The 27,500-nt window shown below is 34.3% G+C and overlaps 1 protein-coding gene across 1 annotated transcript in view; it reads right to left on the bottom strand.

Annotated features, from left to right (window-relative positions):
* The window catches only part of LOC137653230 (locomotion-related protein Hikaru genki-like), a 384,986-nt gene that overhangs the window by 248,931 nt on the left and 108,555 nt on the right, over window positions 1-27,500 (bottom strand). The window contains exon 2 of the mRNA XM_068386598.1: window positions 23,546-24,202. Coding sequence (XP_068242699.1) covers window positions 23,546-23,618 — 73 coding nt within the window. The 5' untranslated portion in view covers window positions 23,619-24,202. The remainder of the gene's footprint in view (window positions 1-23,545; window positions 24,203-27,500) is intronic.

Raw genomic sequence — 27,500 nt, 5'->3', positions numbered from 1 at the left:
CTATATAAATGGGCATGAGTTTCTGACTGGATAGAAACTTTGAAGTTGGTGAATGATTGTATTACAATCGGAAGGCTGAGATAAGTTGGCATGTAGAGGTGATTAATTTTTATCAGTTACTGTTAGGCAAGAGTTTGGAATTAGATAAGACGAGATCAAAGATTAAGTGAGGCAAGACATTAATAGTAATTACAAGTAAATGTTGGAACAATAGTATATGAGAAGGATATTTTCAAAATCAGGATGGGAAAGTCTCGTAAAATTTTTCCCATAGAAATATAAGATTCACAAGAATCATCAAGACTGATTTGTGTAAAATTTGTGGGACTTAAAGGTTAGAAAAATTTAGGGGACGATGACGCTGTAAAAAGTTGTATGTGATCAAAAAATTATCATTACCTGAAAGATTTTTTTTGGTTGTATTTAAAGAGTATATGGTAGGGAATTCCAAATTAAATATGATAAAAAATTCTATAACTAAATGATGAAGGTACATTAATACAGAAAATAACCTATGGTGGACTGCAGAATTTTTATGTTTATAGTTTCAAATATACTGAACTAGGAGAGCGTATTCAACAAACAGGTAGCTGCCGAGGAATATATGAGTAAACGATATTCACTGGTTATATATTTGCTGAGATATGACGAAGATTTAATAGCTGAGATATATAATGAATTTCTCTATGATTTTTTCATGCTCTTTTACCAAAGTCAACTGTTCTTAGATGTAGTTGATTAATGATATGGAGAATATCTATAGAGTAATAGCTTGAAGATTGTTGTTGCATGATTAAGAATGTCTCTGTTGATTACGGTATAACTCCAATAACTTTTTGCAACATTACAATTCTCACTTAGCTGTTACAATATTCCATGCATTGAATTCCGTAGTGCTTCTACTGAACTATCCAATTCCCACTTTTGCAATCTCCAAAAGAAACAAATGGTTTGTATTATCCCTGATTTTTTTTTTAACTAAAAGCCCATTGCACAGCTAACATTTCCACCTTTCACCCCCTTCTGTACCGTAGGGAAACTATATTCACAACAGAGTGCAAATACATTTATGATATATATCATATACAGGAATTTTGTGTTCGGTAAATTTTCTCCGCTGTATTTCAAACATATTGAGATTTTTTTTAAAAAGCTAATTATACTTATCATCACTCTGATAAAAAAATAACCCACTGGCAGCCACATTACTCATAGGAGGAGTAAAGTATACAGTATATATGCTAATAAATTTTGGATTTCTGACTTATGACAGATAGACTTTCGTTTTATATTTGGGGAATTGTCGGATACTTACACATTAGATATAAACGTGATAGCCAGTTAATCTGAGAATGATTGATATACATATAAATAAACAAAGATATATTTTAGGCGTGTCTATTCATCCAGTTGAGAAGGACTATGAAAACACGATGTTATTGACAGACCCTGTCGTGTTTTTGTATTCATCGGAGCGTTCTCCCATTGTGCCGTCGCTTGTCTGCATTCAGGAACGAGCAGCAGCCAAATCTCGCTGCATGTGCCATGTGTAAACAAGCGGTGTGCGAGGTGAATGTTGAAAGGAGAGATTTTTGAGCGCTTGTTTTTTGTTTTTCGCTATTTTGCAACATAAAAAAAACTATGACACAGCAAAAAAGGAATAATATTTATATGCTTCTTTTAACTTGACAGTAGATTCATTTTTTCTAAACATGACAAATTGAGTTAAAATGCCATGGTTAATATGAATTATAAGTTCTTTATTTAAGATATGATGCTCGCTTTTGACAAATTTGCGACATCATTATAATATATGCATTGATAAAGTGTAAGATGTTATAAGCATAAATCGAGTTTATTTTGAAGTTAAGTGTCTGAACACCCCATTTCTATAGTTACAGTTACAAGAGACATTGATTTTGACATACAGTAATAACATTCATTCTTAAGCATGGACGTTATTTGTTTCTTCAGTAAGGCATCTTCTTCGGTTGCTTATTCTTTATATGTCCTGTTAAGGTTGGCAAAACTCTGGCAGAGAGTAAATGTCTGGAAGAGGTTCTCTAGGGTAGTTTGTTAAGTATACCCCTATTTGCGCTAGCCGTAAATAGGATATCTTTTGTCATTCTCCGCGATATTCTCTCAAGAGTGTTTGTAGATAATCTCTCCACATCGTTTGCTGGAACTAGAATGGCAATGGTTGAGAGAAACCTGCACCTTTCGATTGTTAAAATTATTCATTGGGTTCATGTAACTTGTCGTCAAGAAAAACTTGTTGTCAATTACATTCGTATTCGGGGACTACATTCAGATTCGGAAATGTACATACAAGGCATGTTTAAATGAAGCTAGATTTTTAGGGTTCATATTTGATTGCAAGCTGACACGAGTTCCTTAGTTAAAATTCTATAAAATGTCTCAAGTACTTTAGTTTTACAAAGAGAAAAAAAAATACTTCTCAGCCTCTCCAATCCAAATATAGATTTTAGATTCTATTTGTCATACTGGTATCAGATTAGCCACAGAAGCCTTTTGAACTTTGCCCATCTCATGGTCTTGTATTGTTCGGTATTTTCAAGTTAGAAAAGACTTTGTTATTCCTTTGCATTTCAGACTGAAACCTTGTAATGCAATCTAGGTATTATGGTTTGCACGTAAAATCTCTGCAACCTCTTGGGTTTCGGGTGAAACAGTTAATAAACAGTTCTGATATAGCTGGAAAATTTTTTCTTCCTTTAAGCATATCACCAACAATTCTATGGAAATTACCAGAGACATCTTTCTGCAGATATTTTATTGACATAAAAAAGAACATGACTGACTTAGAAGCCTCTTCTGTTGTTTATGGAATATGTTGAAGAGCATAGCAAATTGAATGTTATCTTTCTTAATGATTTCAAATCTACTGCTGGTATTTAATTCAAAGTACACAACAGTGCCATCAACTGTAGAAGTGCACTTCCCATATTTTTGTTTATATTTACTACCGAACTATATGCTATACAGATTGCTATTGAAATAATAGCGTTAAAGAAGGGGAATTTTACAATTTTTAGTGATAAAGGCAGTTTCCTACAAGCTTTAAATGTTTTGAATTCCTGAGTATTAAAGATTTTAGAGATATTATTTATTATTCACATGAATGGGATACCAGTTGCATTTTGTTATGTTCCGGCACACATAGGTGAGCCTGAAATTAAGCAGGCGGATTGAGTGGCAAATAAAGCTGTAATTGGATTGCTCTATAATGACTTTTCATCGTGCATGAAGAGTTTGCTTTATAATACTTGGAAGCAGCATTTGGATACCCTATATGAAAATAAGATTAGGTAAATAACGAGTGTTATATCTCCTTGGAGGTATAACACAAAGGCCCGTTGAAAGTGAGAGACTACACTATGTCGGCTTCACATTGGTCCGTCATATTTCAATGATTGTTTGGTAACCCCTAACAGTGAGGAATAGATATATGTTTGAGACTCGAAGTGGAAATAGCAAGTTCAAGCTTACCAAGATTCTAGGACAGGATGTCCTTTACAATGTTAGTGGCATTTTAGATCTATTTCAGAAGCAGGTCTTCTGAAAGCTATTTAAATAATGTACTGACCTGTTAGTTTTTATGGTCTTGAAATGAATTTCCTTTCAACATTTCGATTATAGCAAATGATATTGGCATCCATGAACCTCGATGTAAGGATGTCAGAAAACCAAAAATAAAACAATAAATCATATATAACCTCTCTCTCTCTCTCTCTCTCTCTCTCTCTCTCTCTCTCTCTCTCTCTCTCTCTCTCTCTCTCTCTCTCTCTCTCTCTCTATGATTATCATTATATTTGAAATATCACTGATAGTCTCCGGTTTTCAATTCTTCGTAGCTTATGTTTTTCTATACGATTTTTATAATTCATTTGCCGAAAGTCTAGGATTTCCACTAATCTAATTTTCATGATATTGTTGATAAATCTTCTTCTTCTTCTTCTTCTTCTTCTTCTTCTTATTATTATTATTATTATTATTATTATTATTATTATTATTATTATTATTATTATTATTATTATTATTATTATTATTATTATTATTATTATTATTATTATTATTAATTCTTTAAACAAAGTATTAGCCAGTTTTATTGATGCTTAAGTTTCTTTGTTCTTCTTTGTTATGTTTTATTTATTTTTTTTTTTTTTTAGTTTTATACTTTTGAAAAATAAAATATGTCTGACATTGCCCATTTAGATGTTTGAGTCATAGTTAACTATTTCTCTCATGGGAAATGCAATTAATATTCGAAAGAATAATTGATTCTGTTAAATAATTAACGCAATGTTTATTTTAATTTTTGTGCATTAGTTCTAGATTCCATTTAAATATCATAAACAGAACTCTCTGTTGATTAGGCAGCAGTACTTTTAAAGCCAAAAAAAAAAAAAAAAAAAAAAAAACACAGATGAGGTTGGAAAGTTAGCGGAAATGACACCTGAGTCGGTTAATTAATTGCGTTATTTATTGTGATGAGTAATCTATGAGATAAAATTGGTAACTACGATTTTAAGGAACGGTTTAAGAGATCGAAATTAAACAGCCATAATTACATGGATACCTAAAATTACAGGAGTAATTCGAAGAGTCCCGTGATTTTTTTTTCTGTTTTCTTTTTTTTTAATGTCAGTTGAAGTAGTTGCATTGAAGGAATAATCATTGTAGGTTAATCAATGAAAATTTGATTGCTATAAATTGCCCATTTTGATGAGAAATTTTTCAACTTTTTTGTTGTATTTTAACTGAGATAAATATTCCAATAATTTTTAAGGTAATTTATTTCTTTATCCTTCCTTTACTTCATTTCCACGTTTCCCCTTCCATACATGTTTTCAGTGTTTTGGTCAGATTTTAGTTTCCACATCTCACTGAAATCAAAACTGAAATAGGATTATACGTAAACATATTTGTTCGTATGAAAAGATTTTAGTTTCTCCTCCGTCGGATCCTCGTTTCCTCCTTCCCTTGCCAAAATTAGATCCTAAAGCCTCCAAAGACATACAAAGAATATCTCATATCATGACAGAAAGGCTCTCTTATTGCATTCCTCCTTATCTTCCATCTCCTCACGCCGGGGAGGACGAAAAATAAGAATAAAAATGGAATTTTGCCTAAACCCTCCGCCCTTATGGCAAAGGCAGAATTTTCACTGGCTTGGATCCTGCCTTAGTCCGTGTACTAAGAGTCCTTTCAAGGAAAGCCCCTATTCCACCAACCCTCTCCTGCCGACATTCTTGCCTTTCACAGCTCTTTCTGGATATCTCTTTTCCCACTTAAGGTGCTCTTTAAGGTATTCCTTCTCACTCACTGGCATAAAAATGCCGCATAGAGGATATTAAAATGCATTCATCCCATTGCTTCGTGTAACGTTAGGGTGAGGGATATAAAGAAAGTGATTAAAATAAACAAACGCTTCATAATATCCATCGTCTTTCCTGGCTTTGGATTGGGCGTAAAGCTTTGTCGGGCATTATTCAAGACGTGAACTGTTTTAGGGAGTCAACTTTAATCAAGGAATGAATGCAATATTTCTCATTCCTTGAACAAAAAAAATTACACTATTTATTTTTCAAGACTTTATTTCCGAAGTTTTTAAAAATTATTTTCTTTTAGAATTTCACTTTTTAAAGTTTCTATCAGTTTATATATTACTGCCAATAAGTCGTAGGTAATAAATATTAGGCTACTGCATGCCTCTCTCTCTCTCTCTCTCTCTCTCTCTCTCTCTCTCTCTCTCTCTCTCTCTCTCTCTCTCTCTCTCTCTCTCTCTCTCTCTCTCTCTGTATATATATATATATATATATATATATATATATATATATATATATATATATATATATATATATATATATATATATATACATATATATATATATATATATATATATATATATATATATATATATATATATATATGTATATATATATATATATATATATATATATATATATATATTTACACACACATATACTATATATATATATATATATATATATATATATATATATATATATATATATATGTGTGTGTGTGTGTGTGTGTGTGTGTGTGCGTGTGTGTGTGTGTTTGTGCACACACTTACAAATGAAAATATGGTTTTATTTATATGGTGGTTCGAAAGTTCTACCAACGGAAATTCCTCCCAATTATTGCACCCTCAAAAATTCCACCCTTCGAAAAATTTTGCACTGTTACAAGAGGTTACCTGCAAAAATATTTTTTTTTAGCTACCTTTGGTTTATGTTAAAAAACTCACCCAATGCAATGTATCATGGATTTTGAATTATCTTTGTGCATCACTTTCACATCAGTGTTTGTAAGTGACGATGTATCAGGAATTAGACTTCAATTAGGCCACTGATGATGGTTTTAAGATTTATGATATCGGTAGGAAGGTTCAGTATAATACTGACCCTACTTTTGCATTGAAAGTGAAATACTTATGTGCATTAAAACCTTCAGCCCAGAGGCTTGAGGGTAGACGAAGCAGGTACCAATAATATCACACTTAGGTATATGGAGGATCATCCAAAAGCAATAGAAATGGCAGTCTGCTGTTCCTCTCTCGTTGCGTGTTTTAAGAGGGGCCCAATGAACAGGCCTAAAAATGGATCTGGAATAGATGAATAGGATAACAAATACTTTTGACACCAGAGTGTATTTGCTAAAAAATTTGGATAGAAATAAAAAATACAGACATATTTGCCATTGCTATAGGCCTGCCCGATTACTATAAAAGGCCTAAAACTTAGAGTTAGGGTAGACAAGATCGGTACCATTCAAAATTGGCTCAAACAATCGGTTATATACCTATGTACACAAAACAGGTGGAGTCAAAATTTTTTTGCATTGTGTATGCGATGCCAGAGACCCTAAGTTATGTAGCCCTAAGGCCAATGTTGAAACTAGACTAGCTCAAATCCTGTAGATACCAGCTGAGTTGAACTTTACATGAATCATCAAATGTTTTAGAATACAGTTGGGTGAATTACCTTTTTATTTTTCTTATTGCATTGGCCTCCACCGACTCCTCTTACTAAGCCTAGTGTGAGTTTACAGAGTTGCCATTCTTAATATCAACTGATCCAAAACTTGAGTTTAATTGATGTTATGTTTGAACCAGTGTTCGAACCCGATGTGCAAGCGCATGACAGGTGTTGTCTGGTCTACATTCTCCCCACAAATATGGAGGAATGTTAGTTTTCAAAGCATCGTGAAGGTTTATTTGTGAATAGCTTGGAAAATATCATCTTTATTATTATTACACTAAATGTAAATGTATACAATAATTCTATGTTTTATCTTTGATTATGTTATTGTTATTTTCCAATCAAGTACCTGTCAATGCATTATTGGTACTTCGTGTATATGACAGTTCATACTCTTATTAAGGCATTGTTTAACAAATATGAGTTTGTTTATCGCATTTGGTCCACCTTGATGGAATCAGAAACTCTTTCAGACTGGCTCTCACATGATAGTTCTCCAAAAAATTATGGCTCTCACTCAGCACATCACTAATGATTGTATAAAAGGTTTGGATGGCAAGGATCTCCAAGTTAAGTTCTGTTATGGAAGTTATCTCAAAGAAGTTGAATAGCGGCTATCAATCCATATTACAAAGGAAGCAACAACTAGACAGCTGCATGCTGAAATCTTCTGTGCAATTCTTTCGTTTATAGAATCGAAGGTATTGACAATAGACAGTACTGGTATCTTCTTCAATTGATATATACAATTTGGAGTTTATTGCAAATGGTGGAGGTCTTCAAAACTTTGAAAGCTACACCCAAAACCTTTCATGGGAAAGGTGCAGGATAGATTCAAAGATGTAATATTGATTGCACTTTTTGATGACCACAGAAGCAATTTCCTGTTTAGCTCTCGTGTAACTGAGGATATAGCAAGACGTCACCTGCCGGATGACACCGAAAAATGTCACACTAGCATTCAAAATGCTAACTTCTACTTCCGGAATTAGATGCTAGAGATGCCAAAATGGCAGATAAGAATTCTAGCTACAGTCGATACTTTGAAAACTGATCTTCAGACCTTCTTAAGACCCTGTAGCTGTTTTTGTAGGCCCTCTTCTGTGCCCTTTATAATCTAACTAGTATTTAAAAACAGGAAAGTAAGCAGAGGAAATTGGAGACTGTCATCTGAGGGGGTATATAATGTATCCCGTAGATCAGTACGCCCATGGAAGCAGACAGTCCTTGGTATAGAGATTGACACACTTATGGGATCCAACCTCAACCTTTATATTCCTAATCGTTTAGGATGTACCCAAAGCTATGATGAGAGTAAAGCTATGGAAACAGAGTTTGCTGTTACAGGACTGGCTTTGGACAAATACGATGTACACATGGTCATTTTGAATGGCAAAGCTGCCCTACATGAAACTGTTGGAATATTTTACGAAAACAAGGGTGAGACAAATAGACTCCAGCAGTTCAACACTTGAAGTGGTAAAAACCATCAACAGTTTGAAGGACGAGCATGTGAGCTTTCCCAATGCACCGTCAGTTCAGCATGGTTAGGTTTGATGTCCTAGCACCAGAGAACGAGAAGTACGGCTATGCAGCTATTGCCAAATAAATGAGTGACTTTTATTGGTTACTGCTGTCTTGAGCGATGCTAGAGCACTGTTCGTTGGTTTCTTTTTAGTTTCTCCATGACAGACTTCTAGTCCAGAAGATTACCTACATAGATCTTATTCCTTACTCGTTTGGTGGAAATAATATTGTCGAGGATACCATAAGGAGAAGTCTACTGGTTACCGAGGAAATCAATCAGGAATATATTGTCATGTCGTATGACCTTGCAGTAATCTTCAAGGCATATTCAATCCAATCAATTGAAGCTCCAATGTTTGATAGACTTCTCATCCTGTTGAGTAACTTTCACCTGGAGCTGGCCTTCTATGGAGCTATAGGAATATATATCAATGTAGGGCAGAGTACCTCCTTACAGAATATGAGGTTCTTGCTGAGATTTCATTAAATGCATCCATCAAAGGGAAACGTTGCAGCCGCTGCTCTAGATTACATCAGAGTTTTGGTCTGGTGATGTAGAGGAAGTTCTATGAGAATTGTCAGACCACACAGGTATGATGAAAAAGGCACTGAAGAAGATAGGGAGAGAAGCAGATTAGCAAAGAAAGAAGCAAAAGGGGCAGTGGCAGAGTAAAAAATAAAAACTAGCATTGGATAATGTATATGAAAATTGGGACACAAAGGAGGGTCAAAAGAAGATTTACAGTATTACTAAAGGAAGAAATAAAGCGACCAAAGATATTACCCACATTAAGCAGATAAAGAATGCATACAGTGTGTTAATGTGTAGCTCAAGTGATATAAAAGTAAGGTGGAAGCAGTATTTAGAAACATTGCTAAATTAAGAAAATCCAAGATCTATAATTGCCGATGGAAATCCAGATTTAGGAATGGTAAGAGATATAGATAGAGAATAAATTAATGTTGCCCTCAGCAAGATGGAAAATGGAAAAGCTACCGGGCCTGATAAGATCCCAGTGGAAGTCTGGAAATGTTTGGGGGAATTTGGAGTGGATATGCAGTGGGATCTGATGAAAAAGATACACCGGGAAGAAAAGATACCCAGAATGTGGAGGAATAGCTTTTTAATACCCATATTCAAAGAAAAGGGGAGATGTAAGAAATTGTAATAATTATAGGGCAATCAAACTCCTCCCACATACTATGAAGCTTTGGGAAAGGACTATAGAGCGTAGGATAAGGGAAGAGACCAAGATTGGAGAAGACCAGTTTTTGATTTATGCCAGGCAGAAGCATGACGGACGCAATGTTTGCACTAAGGCAATTGATGGAAAAATATAGAGAAGTCCTTAAGGAATTACATATAGTATTTATTGACTCGGGGAAGGCTTATAATTGAGTTCCACGGCAGGCTATATGGAGATGTTGAAGAGAGAGGGGAACACAAGAGAAATATGTTATTCTGATCAGAGATCTATATGTGTAATAGTCAGTTATTACATGTTTAAAACACATGACGTAATACGTCATTGTGGAAGAAGAAGCTAGCGTGAGATTTGCTGTAGTCAGACAAGATCATAACAGGATGCATTTTGCAGGTCTCAGTAATGTAACATTTTTATGAAGCATAAACACAAATGCATACCGTGTGAAAGAGTTGTGTCGCCACCGGATGCAGGTGTCTTCCTAGACTAATGTAAGGTTTACATATTGTGTTTAAATGCTGAGATAACTAAATATACGATATCTGTGATATCGATATTTTAGGCAGTTCTTATCTATACTTCACCTGGAATGGTCATCCGACCAAACCAGCTATACTCCTGTGATGGAGATGTTAACACTGTTGTTTTTAGAGAATAAACCATTTTAAAGTTAACATGATTGACTTTATTTCAAGACTCAACATCTCAAACAACACATACTCAATGTGTGTTAATAACAGTAGCACACTAATAAATGGTGGCAGCGATAACACTCTAAGAATCAGAGATAGATCTTCAAGAAATCAACAATAAAACTCTAACAATTAGAGAAAGATCTTCAAGAAATCAACAATAAAGCTGTAAAAACCAGAGAAAGATCTTCAAGAAATCAAAAGTAAGGAATCTACAATTTTGACTAAGTATCATAGTCCATCAAAGAAGCAAACATTTAATGAATGTTATACATACAAACTGATGTACTGGATCTTCAATCAACATCCTAGGAAACCCAAGGACTGACGTTCAACGCTTACAAAACATATCTAGGATGCACTACATTCAACGGAAATCGGACCGAAACATTCACCCAAACAACAAGAGAGAGAGAGGAAATCGGACCGAATACATTCACCCAAACATCAAGAGAGAGAGAGGATATGACGACATCACACAAAACCATATAAAGCTAAGTACAATTTTCTTATTCATTTTAGTTTGGGCAGTGAAGTGTAGTTATCACGAGTCGTTAGTCGATTATTACCGGGGTGAGTGGTTTGCTAATCTCTTATTTTCCTTTCATTAAAGGAAACTGTGTTCAACTCCGAATTCTCATCTAGAATTTTTTCTCTCTTTGTGCTAATTCCGTTTTCTTTCAGAAATTCTCGGGAAATATCTTTGTGTTCCGTTTTCTTAATTCTCGGGAAATGTCTTGGGATTAGTAGCAATGTTTTGGGGAATTTCGTTATAATCTTTATCAATGAGTGCTATGCATTTACGCAGTGGACGTCTGTATTCATATAGATATTTTGATAGAATTGCAAGGGGTCAAAGAGATAGAAAAAGAAATACAGTAGTCATGGCGCCGCCTGTGAGCCCCATCCCTGGACCTAGTGGCGTAAGATAGATTAATCCTCTCCCGATTGTGACGCTTGTAAATGCCAGGTCTGCAATCCTTCCTTTTCAGGGTCGGGTTAATGGGTTCTTGCCTCAAAATGTGGAGTCATGGATTTCATCCGTTGATGGCCATTTAAATGCCAAACAAATCGTAGACCCTTTTGTACAATTACAAGAAGCTAAAAGTTTTATAGATTTTTCCAAGGGGATGCGAGTGCGTATTTAAGAGGTGTTTCATTTCAAGAAGCAGTTACATGGGATGATTTCAAAGTTAGGTTACGCGCGGTCTATGGGGGTGAAGAAGCCTTGGATATAGTATTAACGTTAAGAAATACACTTAATCAAGCCACTATGACTCGGCTTAATGTTATTGAGAGAGCAGCTCTCATAGCTGATAGGCTTAATGAATATCAAGATATTTTAGGTAATTCCACTTGGGTTACTAGAGATAACATCTCCGTGAAAGATTTTTTACGATTAATGTATTTAACTTGCATGACAATTATGTTGCCTGAAGCTTTAGTGCGGTGTTTTGATAAAAAGTTAATGCCTGCAAGTACGGAATTGGATGTATATAAACAGATAAAGAAACACATGTCGAAGTGTCCTGACCTTGATCCCGTATTAACTCAAGTTTTAGCAAAGAATGAAACAAAGCCACAACAAGTGAATGTAGTTGATAATAGTCAAGTTGCGGGAATGACGTGTTATAATTGCAAACGTCAAGGTCACTTGATCGCGGACTGCAGAACGAAATTCTGTTCGATACATAATAGTTCGACTCATTCATATAGTCAGTGCTACTCGCGTAAGACACAACAGATCCTAGAAATACACAGTCAATTCCACAGTCAGTTCCATATGGAAATAAAAAGAAAAATCCTCATTTTAATAATGAGAAGAAACAACCAAACGTCAATGTAGTTCAGTATCCGAAACAAACAAACACTTCTTCGAATAACGCTGAGCCTGGGTCGTCAAACCAGACCTCGCAAGGTCAGACTACTTTTCAGAATGTGCAGAGCAAAGCAAATACCACATAATTAACTCCAGTGGGGAAGAGAGTGATGTTGGGTCAAGGTCATTCAAGTCAACATCAGTAGTATTGAATAATCAATTTAATATTTTATCAGATCATTGTGAGGCAATATATTTTCCTATGAAACACACAGCCGAATTAAGTAAATCAGTTGATGCTCCCGTAGATTTGCAACGAATTCTTACAATAATAAGCCAAATGAGTTACGACCAACATTATATGCTGTAAATTTAGAACATAAATCCTTTACGTTATTTTTTGACTCTGGTAGTCCACGTAATATAATGGATTTGAGGACACATCATTTGTTGTTTTCGAACTTTCCGATAGAAAAATCAGGAGTGAGACTCTCAGGTATAGGAAATAATGAATTAAATGTAATAGGCATAACTCATGTTCAGTTCAAGGTGGGTAAACTCACGTTTGCCGATACATTTGTTGTTGTACAAAACATTGATATGTATCCAGCTGTAATTATAGGATACCCATCTATGGGAAATCAAAACATTATCTTAGCCCCTGCCAAGCACGGCGTGTATATCAAAGGAAAATTCTATAAGTCTTCTAATACCTTAAAATCAGTTTTGGATAAAAAGGAGACGACAAATGTAACCGTAACGTACGTTGAAGAACCAATAACTTTTCTCACTAATAAAGAAATAATATACGCGACGCAGCAGAATTCTCGTTCACCCGTAATATCATCTTGCACGCAATCTATCGAGCCAAACGTATCTTCGAATTTAATAGTGCAAATAAAGAAAACATTACCGGGATCTGAAATATTAATCCTTTCCGACACTTTGAAAAGTAACGGATTGTCTGTCACACAAGCTATTTATACAGTAGGCTCACATCAACAATGTAATATTGAAGTCTTTAATCATTTAAATAACACTTTAGTAATTCACAAAAATCAACATATCTTGAATGTGAATGTAAAAGTTTATAAACATCATATTCTTACCGTTGCTGAAATCAATCACACTCAATCAGTTGCGGATGAATCCCTCTTGCAATCTATTAAAAATAAAATCAATAAAGACATTCAAGACGAAGAAATTCAGTAGAAAATTTTTGGACTTTTAACTAAATATCATGATGTTTTTTCCACTACGGATGGATCCTTAGGAAAAACAGATGTGATCGAGCATCAAATAAGATTAAAGGACAAGCAGAAAATTATCTATGTACCCTCGTACAGACTCCCTATGAAATTCCAGAATGAAATAAATGATGAAGTAGGTAAAATGCTAGAGGAAGGAGTCATTAGGAAATCAAACAGCCCTTATAATTTTCCAATAATAGTTGTACCGAAAAAAGATCAAACATGGCGTATCTGCGTAGACTTCCGTCGTATAAATGAGGAACGATCCCTGATCGATTCCCAGTGCCATGTACTGACAATATTTTGATTTTGTTAGGTCAGAATAAATATTTTACCAGTTTGGACTTACTTAAAGGCTTTCACCAGATATCATTAGAAGAAGATAGTATCCCATACACAGCCTTCAGCACAGCCAGGGGACATTATGAATTTTTACGGATGCCTTTTGGTTTACGTTGTGCTCCCATAACATTTACAAGAATGATTAAAATAGTGTTTGGAGACTTGCTAGGGGATATATTGCATGCCTATATGGACGACCTTGTAATCTTTTCCAACACCTTAGAAGAACATCTACGTAAGTTAGAACTAGTACTACAGAGATTAAGACAACATAACATAAGGGCAAAGATTAGTAAGTGTGAATTTTTCAAAACAGAATTGATATATTTGGGTTTCATGGTGTCAAGCCAAGGTCTTTAAGTAGTCCAAGATAAGGTATCGGCTATATGTAATTTTCCCATACCTACTAATGTCAAGGGAATACAGCAATTTCTGGGTTGTAGTGGATATTACAGGCGTTTTATACGCAACTATTCAATAATAGCCGCTCCTTTAACTGATCTTACGAAGAAGGGCGTAGATTTCATATGGTCTGAGCATCATCAACAGGCGTTTAGTACCTTGAAAGATGAACTGTGTAGTTCTCCTATCTTAAAATTTCCTGACTTCGGTAAGGAATTCTTCATTGCAACAGACGCCTCAGACTTAGGAGTAGAAGGGGTATTGCTTCAGCAATATGATAAAGAATTTTTCCCGATAGCTTTTTATTCTCGAAAACTGAAAACTTCCGAAAGTAAGTATGCAGTAATAGACAAGGAAGGGCTAGCTATTGTTAATTCACTAGTGCATTTTAAAATCTACGGTTATCCCATTAAGGTTCTTACTGACCATAAACCACTAACCGAGTTCTTTAAAGGCTTCAACTACAGCACTAAACGAACTCGGTGGCATTTGATCATTCAAGACTTTGGCGCGAGAATCGGGTATTTACCTGGGAAAGCAAATATCATTGCGGATGCATTATAACGCAACCCCGTGTCATCTTGTACGGAGCCTTTAGCTGAATTAATAGATATATCAACATCCATGCCTATTGTTAAAACGATATCTGAACAAGAAGATTTAGGCTGGAGCGCTGAATTATTACAGACTGAGCAAAGAAAAGATCAGAAATTAGAAACAATTACAAATGCTTTGAAAGGCAATCATAAAGAAAAGGGGTATATATATAGTATAAGCAACAGAATTATATAATCAAAGATAATATTCTGTGTAGGACAGTGACAAGGAAAACCAGCAATACACCACATGTAACTAACGACCAGGTAGTGGTACCAATATCACTTATTTCCACTGTCCTGAATTGGTTGCATGCAAATCCATTACATGGACACCCGGGGTTCTCATTAATGTCACAGAGAGCCAAATCATTTTTTTATTGGCATACAATGCTTACAGATACAAAAAAACACATAGGCTAGCTAATTGTCGCACATGTCAGGAAAACAAAGGGCATACAAAAACACCTGTCAGCTTAGGGGCTTATCCCATGCCCAGTCAACCCTTTGAAAGAATACGTTTAGATTTGTTAACAGTATTTTACGAGTCAGACAGAGGAAATAAGCACCTCTTAGTAATTGTAGATGCTTTAACTCGATATACAGAACTAATAGCACTTAAAACTAAAACTGCGATTGAATGCGCTAGGAAGTTTTACGAGTGTTATATTTGTAAACATGGAATTCCACACATGATAATCTCAGACTCGGGTGGAGAATTTAATAATCACTTTCTTACCTCATTATGTGAATTCCTTAGCATAAAGAAAATAAATACCATGATATATCACCCGCAGTCAAATGGGCTAGTGGAAAGAGCAAATAGGAATATTTTAAATATATTAAGAGTAACACTAGGGGGATCAGACCCCAACTGGGATATTGCAATACCTGTGGTACTGAGTACTCTGAATCATTCATATCATATATCAATTAAAATGTCACCGCATGAAGCATTGTATGGTACCCCAGTTAGAACGCCTTTCCATGTATTAACTCCTACAACTAATCTACCAAATCCAATAAAAGAATGTATAAATGCAAGCAAAAGTCGTTATGATATCATTCGAAAGAATTTAGAAGAATCACAATTCATAATGAAAAGGAATCATGATAAAATAGCGAAGCCCACTAAAACATATACCGTGGGTAATAATGTATACATACAGGTAAATGTACGTAAAGGACTCAATTTAACATTTTGGAAACATTAACAGCCAATAGGTTTAGAGTTCAAAACGTATCCCAACCCACGGATGAGAGAATAGTACCATTGGCTCACATAAGAAATAAAAAAAAAAAGAGAGGGAAAGAAGTGAGGGAAAGATTTTTATTTGTATGTTAAAAATTTTCTTCTTAATACAGGAGTAATTACGTATATTTTTCTCGTTACAGGTTTCCAAGATGAATTTTTTGTTGTTGGGAGTGATATTGTTCGCTCAGACATTTTTCTCGTGTGGGATGAGCTCTAAAACTAAAAGTATAGATTTTAAATATGGCACTATAGTTGAAAGACAAGAAGACGTTTTTATTACATCAAGCAACGTAGTTTTAGAAGTGCATATGCAAGCAATTTTTCTTCCAGAGAATGATGTCACTAGCTTAAAAAGAGCCATTTCAAGGGGTGCTGTCTCATTAGATGATTTGCATAGAAGACATTTTCATTTGACTACAGAGAGTTCGCTTGGATCGACACTAAAAGTTGCAGAGATGCTATCTGATGACTTGCAAAATAAGACTTACGAGACAGAATCTTTGGCTCATGACCTTTTGATGTAGACTGTAGGACACAAACATAAAGAGAGGCTTAACCCGTTTATTTTTGCTGCACTAAACATCTTTGGGTCTATTGCAAGTTTAGGTTTAGGAATTTCCAATTGTCTTAAGATTAGTAATCAAAATAAGAAAATTGAGTTCTTGACTCATGAAGATGAATTGATTATGTCAGAACTAAGGAATCAGTTAGCTTCAATCAATCAAATTATGGATTTAGTAAATGAACATTCAAGTAATATCAGTCAGATTATGGAAGTACAGGATTTGTTGGCAACGTTAACGTATTATGATTCAAAAATAGATCACATTTATAACAGAATTGCACATTTCATTGAGAAATCAAAAGATTATGTAGAAGCTATCACGTTAGCAACTAAAGGTGTACTGTCGCCCCATTTGTTGCCTATGAAATACTTAAAGTTAGTTCTGGAGAACGGAGGGGAGAAACTAGGCTATGTTCCTTTGTTAGACGCACATAGGTTAGAATTTTATTACAGCCTAATTACAGTAAGCGTTGAAAATAACAAAATTATGATTACAATTCCCTTTGATTCTTCTGATGACTGGCAATCTTACAGGATATCACCATTTCTGACTTTCATGACGAATCACTCAAATCCAGTAATATCCAGTTTGACAGGACACGTATTGATTTCCCCAGACAAGGAAACATATACGGTCATTAAAGACTTAAATCAATTAACTCACTGTTCAGATGCAATGGATAGAAAAATATGTACAGCTGACTCATTTGAATTCCATAAAAACTTAATGGATTCATGCGAGTTAGGTATAGTGCTAGACGGTGCTCTCTCCCATACAAGTGAAAATTGTCTGGAAAAGCTTTATCCCTTTGACAATAATGAGTTCAATTGCAGACTGAACAACGGCTCGTGGATACGATACGACAAGGACGGCTTCAATGTATCATGCCCAGACGGATCCACGTCCTATTCTCAAATCTTCGTTGCAGCAGATGGTTGTATCGGGACATCCCCTAATTCCATGGTGAGAGGGATCAGGACCATCATCAGAGAACAAGCCTACTTCGCGAACTTCACGTGGTCGACTACAATGCCATCACTACCTCTCCCATACAACAAACAGGTAGCCAAGCGGTTGATGAAATTGACAGAGATGGACCACCTGTCACCGACTTATAAAGAATTTCTTCACCCCATACTACTAGCAGGAACAGTTGTGACGGTGTTGATATTTATTGCTGTTAACATCCTTGTTTGGTGTAGGTTAGGGAACAGTTTGCAGCTAAAACAGAACGTTTTGCCATGTCCAGACAAAACTCCTTATTTAATTCAATTTAAAGCCGTTTGAAAGTGGCCACTTCATTCGCTAAAAGGAGTAAAATTGTCTTGGAATAGCGTGTGTACAAAAAGCAGTTAGTATGCTAGTAATATGTAATTGAAGAGACTATAGAACATTTGCATTTTAAAAAAACATTTTTAAAAATACATTTAAAAAACATTTAAAAAATGAATAATTTTTTTTTCTCTCGGCATCTAATAAAATATATAAGCCGGAATGTTAAAACAAAAGAGAAAAAAAAAAAAAACAGATTCTATGGGCATCTAATAAAATATATAAGCCCTATATATAAATATATATATATATATATATATATATATATATATATATATATATATATATATATATATATATATATATATATATATATATATATATATGTACGAAACCGTGGTACGTGTACTTACCAGGAATTCGTGTTTGTGCACTAAAATTGAATCTTTACCAAGGTAACAAATATTTTTATTAATTGCCGTATTGTGTTAATCTATGTTTCTGACAAAGGTAACAATTATTCTTTAACAAGTTACCGAATCATATTTATATCAGTATTTTTTTTGGTACCATATAATCATTTGCTAGCAATGTACCATATCTGTGATCTGTATTTATCATGCATTTTTTTTCTTTGCTTTGGTAATATCTTTTCATATGCATTATTGTTATTATTTTTTTTTTAATATGCCTATTTGAACATTCGTCCTCATTTGCTTATGGCTAAAGTTAAACAAAGAATAATACATATATCCAGTCACACTCCAAGTAACATATTTTGGCGTGTTGTTAAATTAAAAAAAAAAAATTGAGATAGCTGGCCGAGCTGATGTAATAGTCAGTTATTACATGTTTAAAACACATGACGTAATACGTCATTGTGGAAGAAGAAGCTAGCGTGAGATTTGCTGTAGTCAGACAAGATCATAACAGGATGCATTCTGCAGGTCTCAGCAATGTAACATTTTTATGAAGCATAAACACAAATCCATACCGTGTGAAAGAGTTGTGTCGCCTCCGGATGCAGGTGTCTTCCTAGACTAATGTAAAGTTTACATATTGTGTTTAAATGCTGAGATAACTAAATATACGATATCTGTGATATCGATATTTTAGGCAGTTCTTATCTATACCTCACCTGGAATGGTCATCCGACCAAACCAGCTATACTCCTGTGATGGAGACGTTAACATTGTTGTTTTTAGAGAATAAACCATTTTAAAGTTAACATGATTGACTTTATTTCAAGACTCAACATCTCAAACAACACATACTCAATGTGTGTTAATAACAGTAGCACACTAGTATATGAAGGCGCAGGCACACAAATAAGAATAAGTTTTGGTTTGACCGAGACGTTTGAAATAAGGGTTGAGTTACATCAGGGGTCATCATTAAGCCCCTACTTGTTTAATATAGTAATGGATGTAATTACTGAAAGAGTGAGGGAACAGTCACCATGGACCATGCTGTTTGCAGATGATATAGTTCTGTGTGATGAAACCAGAAAAGGATTGGAGGGGAAGCTGGAGAGGAATTTGAAAAAAAAAATAGAGTATAAGTGTTGCAACCCGTGGAACCAATTAAATGGTATACGTTTGCTGGGTGAAATAGTAAAGAGGACAGAAAAATTAAAGAACCTAGGGTCATATGTGGAGGAAACAGCAGAACTCTAGACGGAAGTGAACAGTAGAATTCAAACTGGATGGAATAATTGGAAAAGAGTGCCGGGAGTGTTGTATGAACGAAAGATAAACTTAAATTTAAAGGGAAAGGTACATAAAACTGTAGTGAGACCTGCCATGGCATATGGTGCAGAGACCTGGTCCATGAAAAAAGATCTTTGAGAAGAAAATGGATGATGCAGAGATGATAATGCTAAGATTGGTGGCTGGGATCACGAGACTGGAATAATGTTAGGAATGACTTGGTAAGGGGAACAACAAAGGTTACAGAGGTGTCAAAAAATAATCCAAGAAAAGAGACTCCACTGGTTTTGGCACGTAATGAGGAGAGACCGGGAGTATGTTGGGAGGAGGATGTTGGAGATGTTCCAGGTAGGAGGAGGCGGGGGAGACCAAAGATAAGGTGGATGGAGTGTGTAACAGCAGATATGGAGGAGAAAGATCTCACATTGGAGGACATCAGAGACAGAAGAACTTGGAAAGGGTCCTCTAAAAATAGCGACCCTGCATAGCAGGAAAAGCTTTAGTCGAAGAAGAATACTGTCCAAAAAGATGAGAGAAGACTTATCCCCCTCTTGAAGGATTTCATTCTAGGAGACATGACAGAGAAATTCCCGAAGTCCAGTACAGAAATGACAGAAGACTATGAACATTATGAAAAGTTCTTCAGTAAAGCATTGGGAGGCGGTTTGGGCCCATTAGCTCAGTACTAGAGTTGCAATATCTAGCTAACAAATAGGATTCATCATGGTCTGATGCTTGCTTTAAGAACAAACATCAGCGAGGACTACCTCCAAATACTTCCCATCCCTGATTGAGGTTTCCTTTTTAATTAACCTGCCAAATAACGCTCATTGGACAGAACTGTTTCTAGAAAGACTAAAATTCTGATCCAAAGATTTGGTCAATATTGGAGTAAGGGGCCTATTCCATCCGCCAAACATCAAACCCCTTTACAAGGACAGAAATAGACCTAATACTGGAGCATATAGTTAACAGGGATACAGCCTCACCTATGAAAGGTATTGTAGGGCTCCACAACTTGCTCAGTACAATAAGGCGCTGGTGCATAACGTTGACCCAGAGACGAATCGTTGTGACACAGCTGCACCGAATTACAGGATTACTACCTAAAGAACAGCCATGGTCATAGCTCCAGGCCTTCAGGATAAAATGGATAACTATCATGTACAGACTCTTGCGATCCATTCTAAGAGCCAGCCATCACATCAGGAAAAGGAGCAACATTGACAATAAAGCAGTACCTCACAGAAATCATTCAAGTCGGCCATGAACTTCAGCTGCAGTTAAGAGAAGAATGTGTTCAGGACAGATCTAGATAATTGAAACATTAAAACAATGAAATTCAGCCAATTTACAAATGAGAAAACAAAAGTCATGTTACTAAGATCAAGTGGTAATCATGTAGTGACGAGTCAAGTTAGAGGTGTCTAGCAAGGACAATTAAAATAGAAATATGTAATTAACTCAATTGTTTACTAATACAGATCATAAGTAATTTGAAGTTAATTTCAGTTGGAATCTACACGATTTAGGCTATCCTTATTGTGAAATTGACCTCAAGGCTACATAACTGGCATTACATACCGTATACAAGGAAAAAAAGTTCGGATACCACCTGTTTTTTGTTCCGAAGTATATAACCGATTGTTTGAACTAATTTTTCATGGTACCGACCTCGTCTACCCTAACCCTAAATCTCAGGCCTTTTAGATTAGTCTGGAAGGCCTCTAGAAATAACAAATGTCTGTATTTCTCCTTTTTTTATCAAAATTTGTTTTCAAATATACTGTAGTCACAGAAATATTTGGTATGTTATTCATCTATTTCAGACCAATTTTTTAGGCCTGTCCAAGGAGCCCCCATTAAAACACGTAATGGAGGTACACGGCAGACTACCTTTTCTGTTGGTTCTAGGTGATCTTCCATATACCCAAGTGTGATATTGTTGGTACCTTTTTCGTCTACCCTCAAGTGTTTGGACTGAAGGTTTATTTTGCATTTTTACCCATTATCTGATATTGTGGATGATTTTGAACTTCTTTCCTATGACGAACATATACATACAGATTGTATTTCTTATACAGAACAGATTTATATTGGTGTTCAGCTTTGAAGAGGGGAACAGAGACGGTAGGTTGAACCTCTTTTCCCAATCGAAATTTGAAATGTAAATGGACGCACTCTTAACGACGTACTGAGGACGAACAATACCGTGGATGGTATCCATCCAAACTTGTGGGCACTTTCGAGACTCTTCCCTCCATAAAGAGGAGGCTTTTACCTTGACTAAAATCATTCATATTTTATATGGCTCAGAAAAGCAAAAAAATTAGTCTATAAATGAAAGACTCATAAATCTAGTAGAAAATTATAAACCATCATGCAATATAGAATTCATAAAATGTAGGCCTATAGCATATTACTTGCATTGTTAAATAAATTTTGTTTGTTTCTCTTTATATTATCATCTGATATAGGTTGCATTAATAATTGATTTCAACTTTATAATATGCAATAAAAATATTTAACCATAATTCTATATTCTTTATATATTCAACTGATTCAAAGATTGAAAATGTTTCTTATTTACATTACCTGTTTTTTTTTTTGTTTACCCTATTTTAATCTATATAAAAAAATTGCAATTCAATATCGGTTTTGCGATCACACATATCAGAAAAAAAAATTTCATTAGATATAATGAATAAATAAATGAAATAAAGTATTTTTTTTTTTTTTTGTGGTGGAACGTCAGTAGGAGGAATTTTCTCGTGGCTGGAATATTCTGGAGGGAATTTTCGTGTGTGGAACTTTTGTGAGTGGAATTTACATGGCACTGTTAACAATTATTCATATATATACACACACACACATACACACACACACAAACACACACACACACACACACATATATATATATATATATATATATATATATATATATATATATATATATATATATATATATATATATGTATATATATATATATATATATATATATATATATATATATATATATATATATATATATATCTATACATATATATACATATATATATATATATATATATATATATATATATATATATATATATATATATATATATATATATATATATATATATATATATATATATATATATATATATATATATGTCTAATGGAAATTCATCAAGTACTTCAAAGGAGTTTTTTACAGCATTATATGTTTTTTCTTATAGAATCAAATTACAAGAATTTAATTGCATCAAAGACAGGGTTGGAAAGTGCATACCATGACATAAATAAAATATATCAGTAAAAAAATACCTTTGTATGAAAGGGATATAGAAAAGAATCAAAGAATAAGAGAAGAACTATAATAATAATGAAAAAAAATTGTAATATGTTATGAAGAAATCAATTAAAAGGGTAAAGAAAAGGAAGAATAGAAAGAGTTATAGAATAATCCTGGATAATAAAAAAACAAAGACTATGGGAAAGAAATGGTTAATTAACTGACTTTTCTTATAAAAAAACAGCAGTTCTCTGTATTTTTTATTTATTTATTTTTCTAGAACGAGGAATCAGTGGAAGAAAATACCTGAACGAAATAAAAGAAAAAACTTCTATCAACATTGCGTTTATCTTGAAATCAACGGAAAGAAAGTTGAAGTTTAATATTATTTTCTTTTAAAGATGCACAGATGACAGACGGAAAAACTTATTACTTTTGATTTAGCGAATATTGATGATATATAATAGGAACTTGGAACTTTTTGTATGTTTTAGTTTTAGGAAACTGCAAATAACTGTAATATGGCAACATAAGATGATAGGAAGAGCGATCGAAACAATAAAGGAAATTGATTATAAGAAAAAATAACAGCGAACCACTTACCGTCGCCAAATAAAATGATGACCATGAAAACTGGAAGGAGGAGGATGGGAAATGACCAGCCAACCATCGCCATCTTTTCTCTCAAGGACCTTCAGGATATCGCAGTTTAACTTAGGCTGATTAAGAGTTCTCCCGTAACGGAAGTAACCGTTCTTCCTGTAACACTTTCTATTGTATTTTTATTCCCAGCTTTAACTGGTAATGCTAGGGAAGCTAGGGAGTATGTGCCAGAGCAGAAAGTTATTGAACCGTTATTCTATTTTTGCAGAGATATTTTCCCTTATCTGTATTGTATTTGTAACACTGAATTCATATCTCATAACGCACTCACTTCACTGAAATGTGATTCACAGAAATCCCTTTTGAATTTCTGTTGAATTTCCATGAACACCGTAGATTATAAATGACCAGTTTCATAAAAATGACAATAATATTTTTCAAATAGAGTTCACTCAATTTTCATCTATATACAAGTTTCGCTTGAAAATTATTTCATGAATATATATTGCCTCAACTTTGAAATGTTTGGCATGCTCACAAGCTCACATATTAAACATAAATTTGCAAATGGTTCCTTCATTCAATTGCAGTCTTTATATGTGAATTAACCAGTTTTTTCTTTATATTGAGTTTTGATATTTCCCAGAACTTTCACACCTGAAATAAAATGAATGATATGTTAGCTACACATCTATTATATTAAAACTAGCATTGGCATTATACAAATTGACAAAAAAAAGCAAATAAAAAGGTATTTATGTAGAATCAACGCCAACTGCAATCAAAATTAGTAGATAGACCCAAATATCTCCAAAGGTTTCACTAAATCAAAGTGCACTGGACATATAGGAAAATTTTGCGATATAATAAAAAACAGAGAACTTTCTCATTAGGACATGACTAATCTTTCCATATGTCCTAAATAAACTCGATTTTTCCACAAACGCCTTCCAAGTATCTCTACTTATAATAAGAGTCTATAATATTATACCAAAGGTGTCACTGTCTATGGTAGGTACCCGTATATAGATGTCATTTGACCAAATTTTAAACTAATGTTAATAAATAATCAAGAAAGCTGGTTACTCAATAGAACAGTATGCCACAGTGAAATAAGGTACAGACCACTTTTATAGTTATGGGAATAAGAAATTATTTATATTTTGTTGATGAGACATATTGATAGATCTCTTAATTGAAGCATAATTTGTTTGTAATTAAATTGAAGACTCCAACTTACTTTGCAATTGAGAAGAGAGAATAGAATATTGATCCATTTACTTAACGATATGGGATTTTAAGATTGATCTATAAAGTCTTCTTACTTCAAAATTATCTTTTCACTAAGGTGTTTATATTTGAGGATCGATAATGACCTTGATTACTAATATCACGGAATCCATCATATTTATTGGGTATTAGTCTCGTTCCCACAATTTATTTTCCTTGCGCAACTATCTTCCATATTCCATATTATGTTTTATCTATTAAGCATTACATTATTTAAAACTAATTTCTATAGTATACTTTAAAGAATGGAAGTAACCGAATTAAAGTAGGAAAATGGCATTGGCTGTGACTTATGAATCCTATTTCCTAGAAACATATGCCTTCATTTAGGATAATCTTGAAGTTTCTGACGACAAATGGTATTTAAATATACATATCGTATACACACACACACAAACGCACGCACACACACACACACACACACATATATATATATTATATATTATATATATATGTATATATATAAAAAATTATATATGTATATATACATATATATATATATATATATATATATATACATATAAATATACATATATTATATACATGTATATATATATATATATATATATATATATATATATATATATATATATATATATATATATATATATATACATATATATATATATATATATATATATACATATATATATATATATATATATATATATACATATATATATATATGTATATTATATATATATATATATATATATATATATATATATATATATATATACATATACATATATATATATATATATATATATATTTATATAGCCTATATATATAATATATATATATATATATATATATATATATATGTGTATATATATTAGTCCGTGAGCCAGCACCCTGATTTTAACCAATTGGTACCATCCGGGGGCACCAAACATTTTTGGTATTTTCTGATTAGCTATATGTATCTGCAACACAATGCAGCATGATGGACATGTGTTGACTCACAGCTTAAGGTCAATTGAGCTGTTGATTTGTGGGTGGGGTCTCAACATAAAAACGTCATATTTCCGACCGCAATAACAGACAACTTTATTCTTGTGCAACAAAATAGTCATAGGAATTTATTCAGATCCACAAACCTGAAAGCTTTATGTTTAAATTGCATCTTATAAGTTGTTACATATGCATGGGAACCTTTTTAGATTGTCCATTACAGTATTTGATAACAAAAAATGACAACAATAACGCATATGAAAATGAAAATAAAGTTGAAACATCATATGTAATCAACATTAATTAAATTTCCCAGATACCTGTATAAGCCTATACATTAATGCTACCATTTATGCAAAATCAGGTCCATACCCAGCAGTGGTATGACTACATTTCATTATACATAAAAGGAAACCTTAAATGTTTATTGGGTTTCAATGTCGCTGTCACTATCTGATCCACCTCCTTGCATATCACCAACATCGTCATCCTTCATGTTTTTGCAATCCTGCAGGATACAGGCCTGATTACAGGCAGTCCATTCACAATACACTGGCAGGATGGCAGCTTGCATGACTTCTTGCATTTGCAGGAGAGGAACTCCAGGACTATATTCGCAGCTGGTGCTCCTGTCATCCAAAAATATCTGCAGTTCTCTCCATCATCACCCAACGATCAGCCTTTGCACTCCAGTGGGCTTGGCACTTTTGGATCTGCCCTCAGTGCACGATACTAGTTAGCAGCCTGATAGTTGGCCCCCTTACAGGGGGGCAGCTGTGCAGACTCTACATGTCCGTCCTTCACCCTGAACAGTTCATAGCGCATCTCGTTAACATCACAGATTTCTGAGTGAATAACGTTGAGTCGGCATGTAAATTCTTCCAAGACCTGGAAATTTTCATCTTTGAGCTGGCACTCTTCCTCAAGTTTGATGAAGACATCTCAGAAGTGATCATGTGTCATAAGCGATCATGTGTCATAAGCAGTTTCAGTGCAGCTAGCTTTCCTCGACCACTAAAAGTGCTGACTGTGTCACATCCTGTAAATGAATGTAATCTGAGAAGAGAAACACACATATCATGGCCCAGGGCAGCTGACACTTTGGAGATGCTGATATATCTGGTTCGAGTAGCTGTACCACATTTCACATACACACTGCAGTCAATTTCTTTGTGGAAGACAAGGCAGAGAAGAATGATGTCTGTATCTTCAGCTATCATGATGATGGACGATACATGAGGAGCTGCATGTTTCCCGTGAAAGATGACTCTGGGGTCTGCTTCTTCCTGGGACGTTTTCAGGTTGTCTTCTTCAATAACATCATTATGTGGGAGTCTGAAGCAAAGGTTATCACATGTAACATACATAGTTTTTTCCACCCAGTTTTTCTCGCATGCGAAACTTTTTTCCATTGGCTGACGAGGAAGCTGATCAGTTTCGTCTTACTATCATTGTAGGACAGGAGACATCTCCATTGAAGGATCTTGTGACCAGGAATAATGTTAGTGAAACATATCCCACTTTCTGAACCTCGTATGGCCCTCTGCTCCTTTGATAGATAGCTGCCGGTAAACATAAAAAACATCAGTGCCTTCACTGCTAGCACTAGTTCGGATGACAGAAATAAACATCTGTTCCGCCAGCTCTTCAAAAGTAAGCTTGTTACCTTTCATCTTTTAAACAATACTCATCCCGTCAATGATACAAGCAG

This window comes from Palaemon carinicauda, chromosome 14 (genome assembly GCF_036898095.1).
Source record: "Palaemon carinicauda isolate YSFRI2023 chromosome 14, ASM3689809v2, whole genome shotgun sequence".
Taxonomy (NCBI): domain Eukaryota; kingdom Metazoa; phylum Arthropoda; class Malacostraca; order Decapoda; family Palaemonidae; genus Palaemon; species Palaemon carinicauda.
The sequence above is the reverse complement of the archived record's forward strand: the minus strand, read 5'-3'. Positions and strand labels throughout refer to the sequence as shown.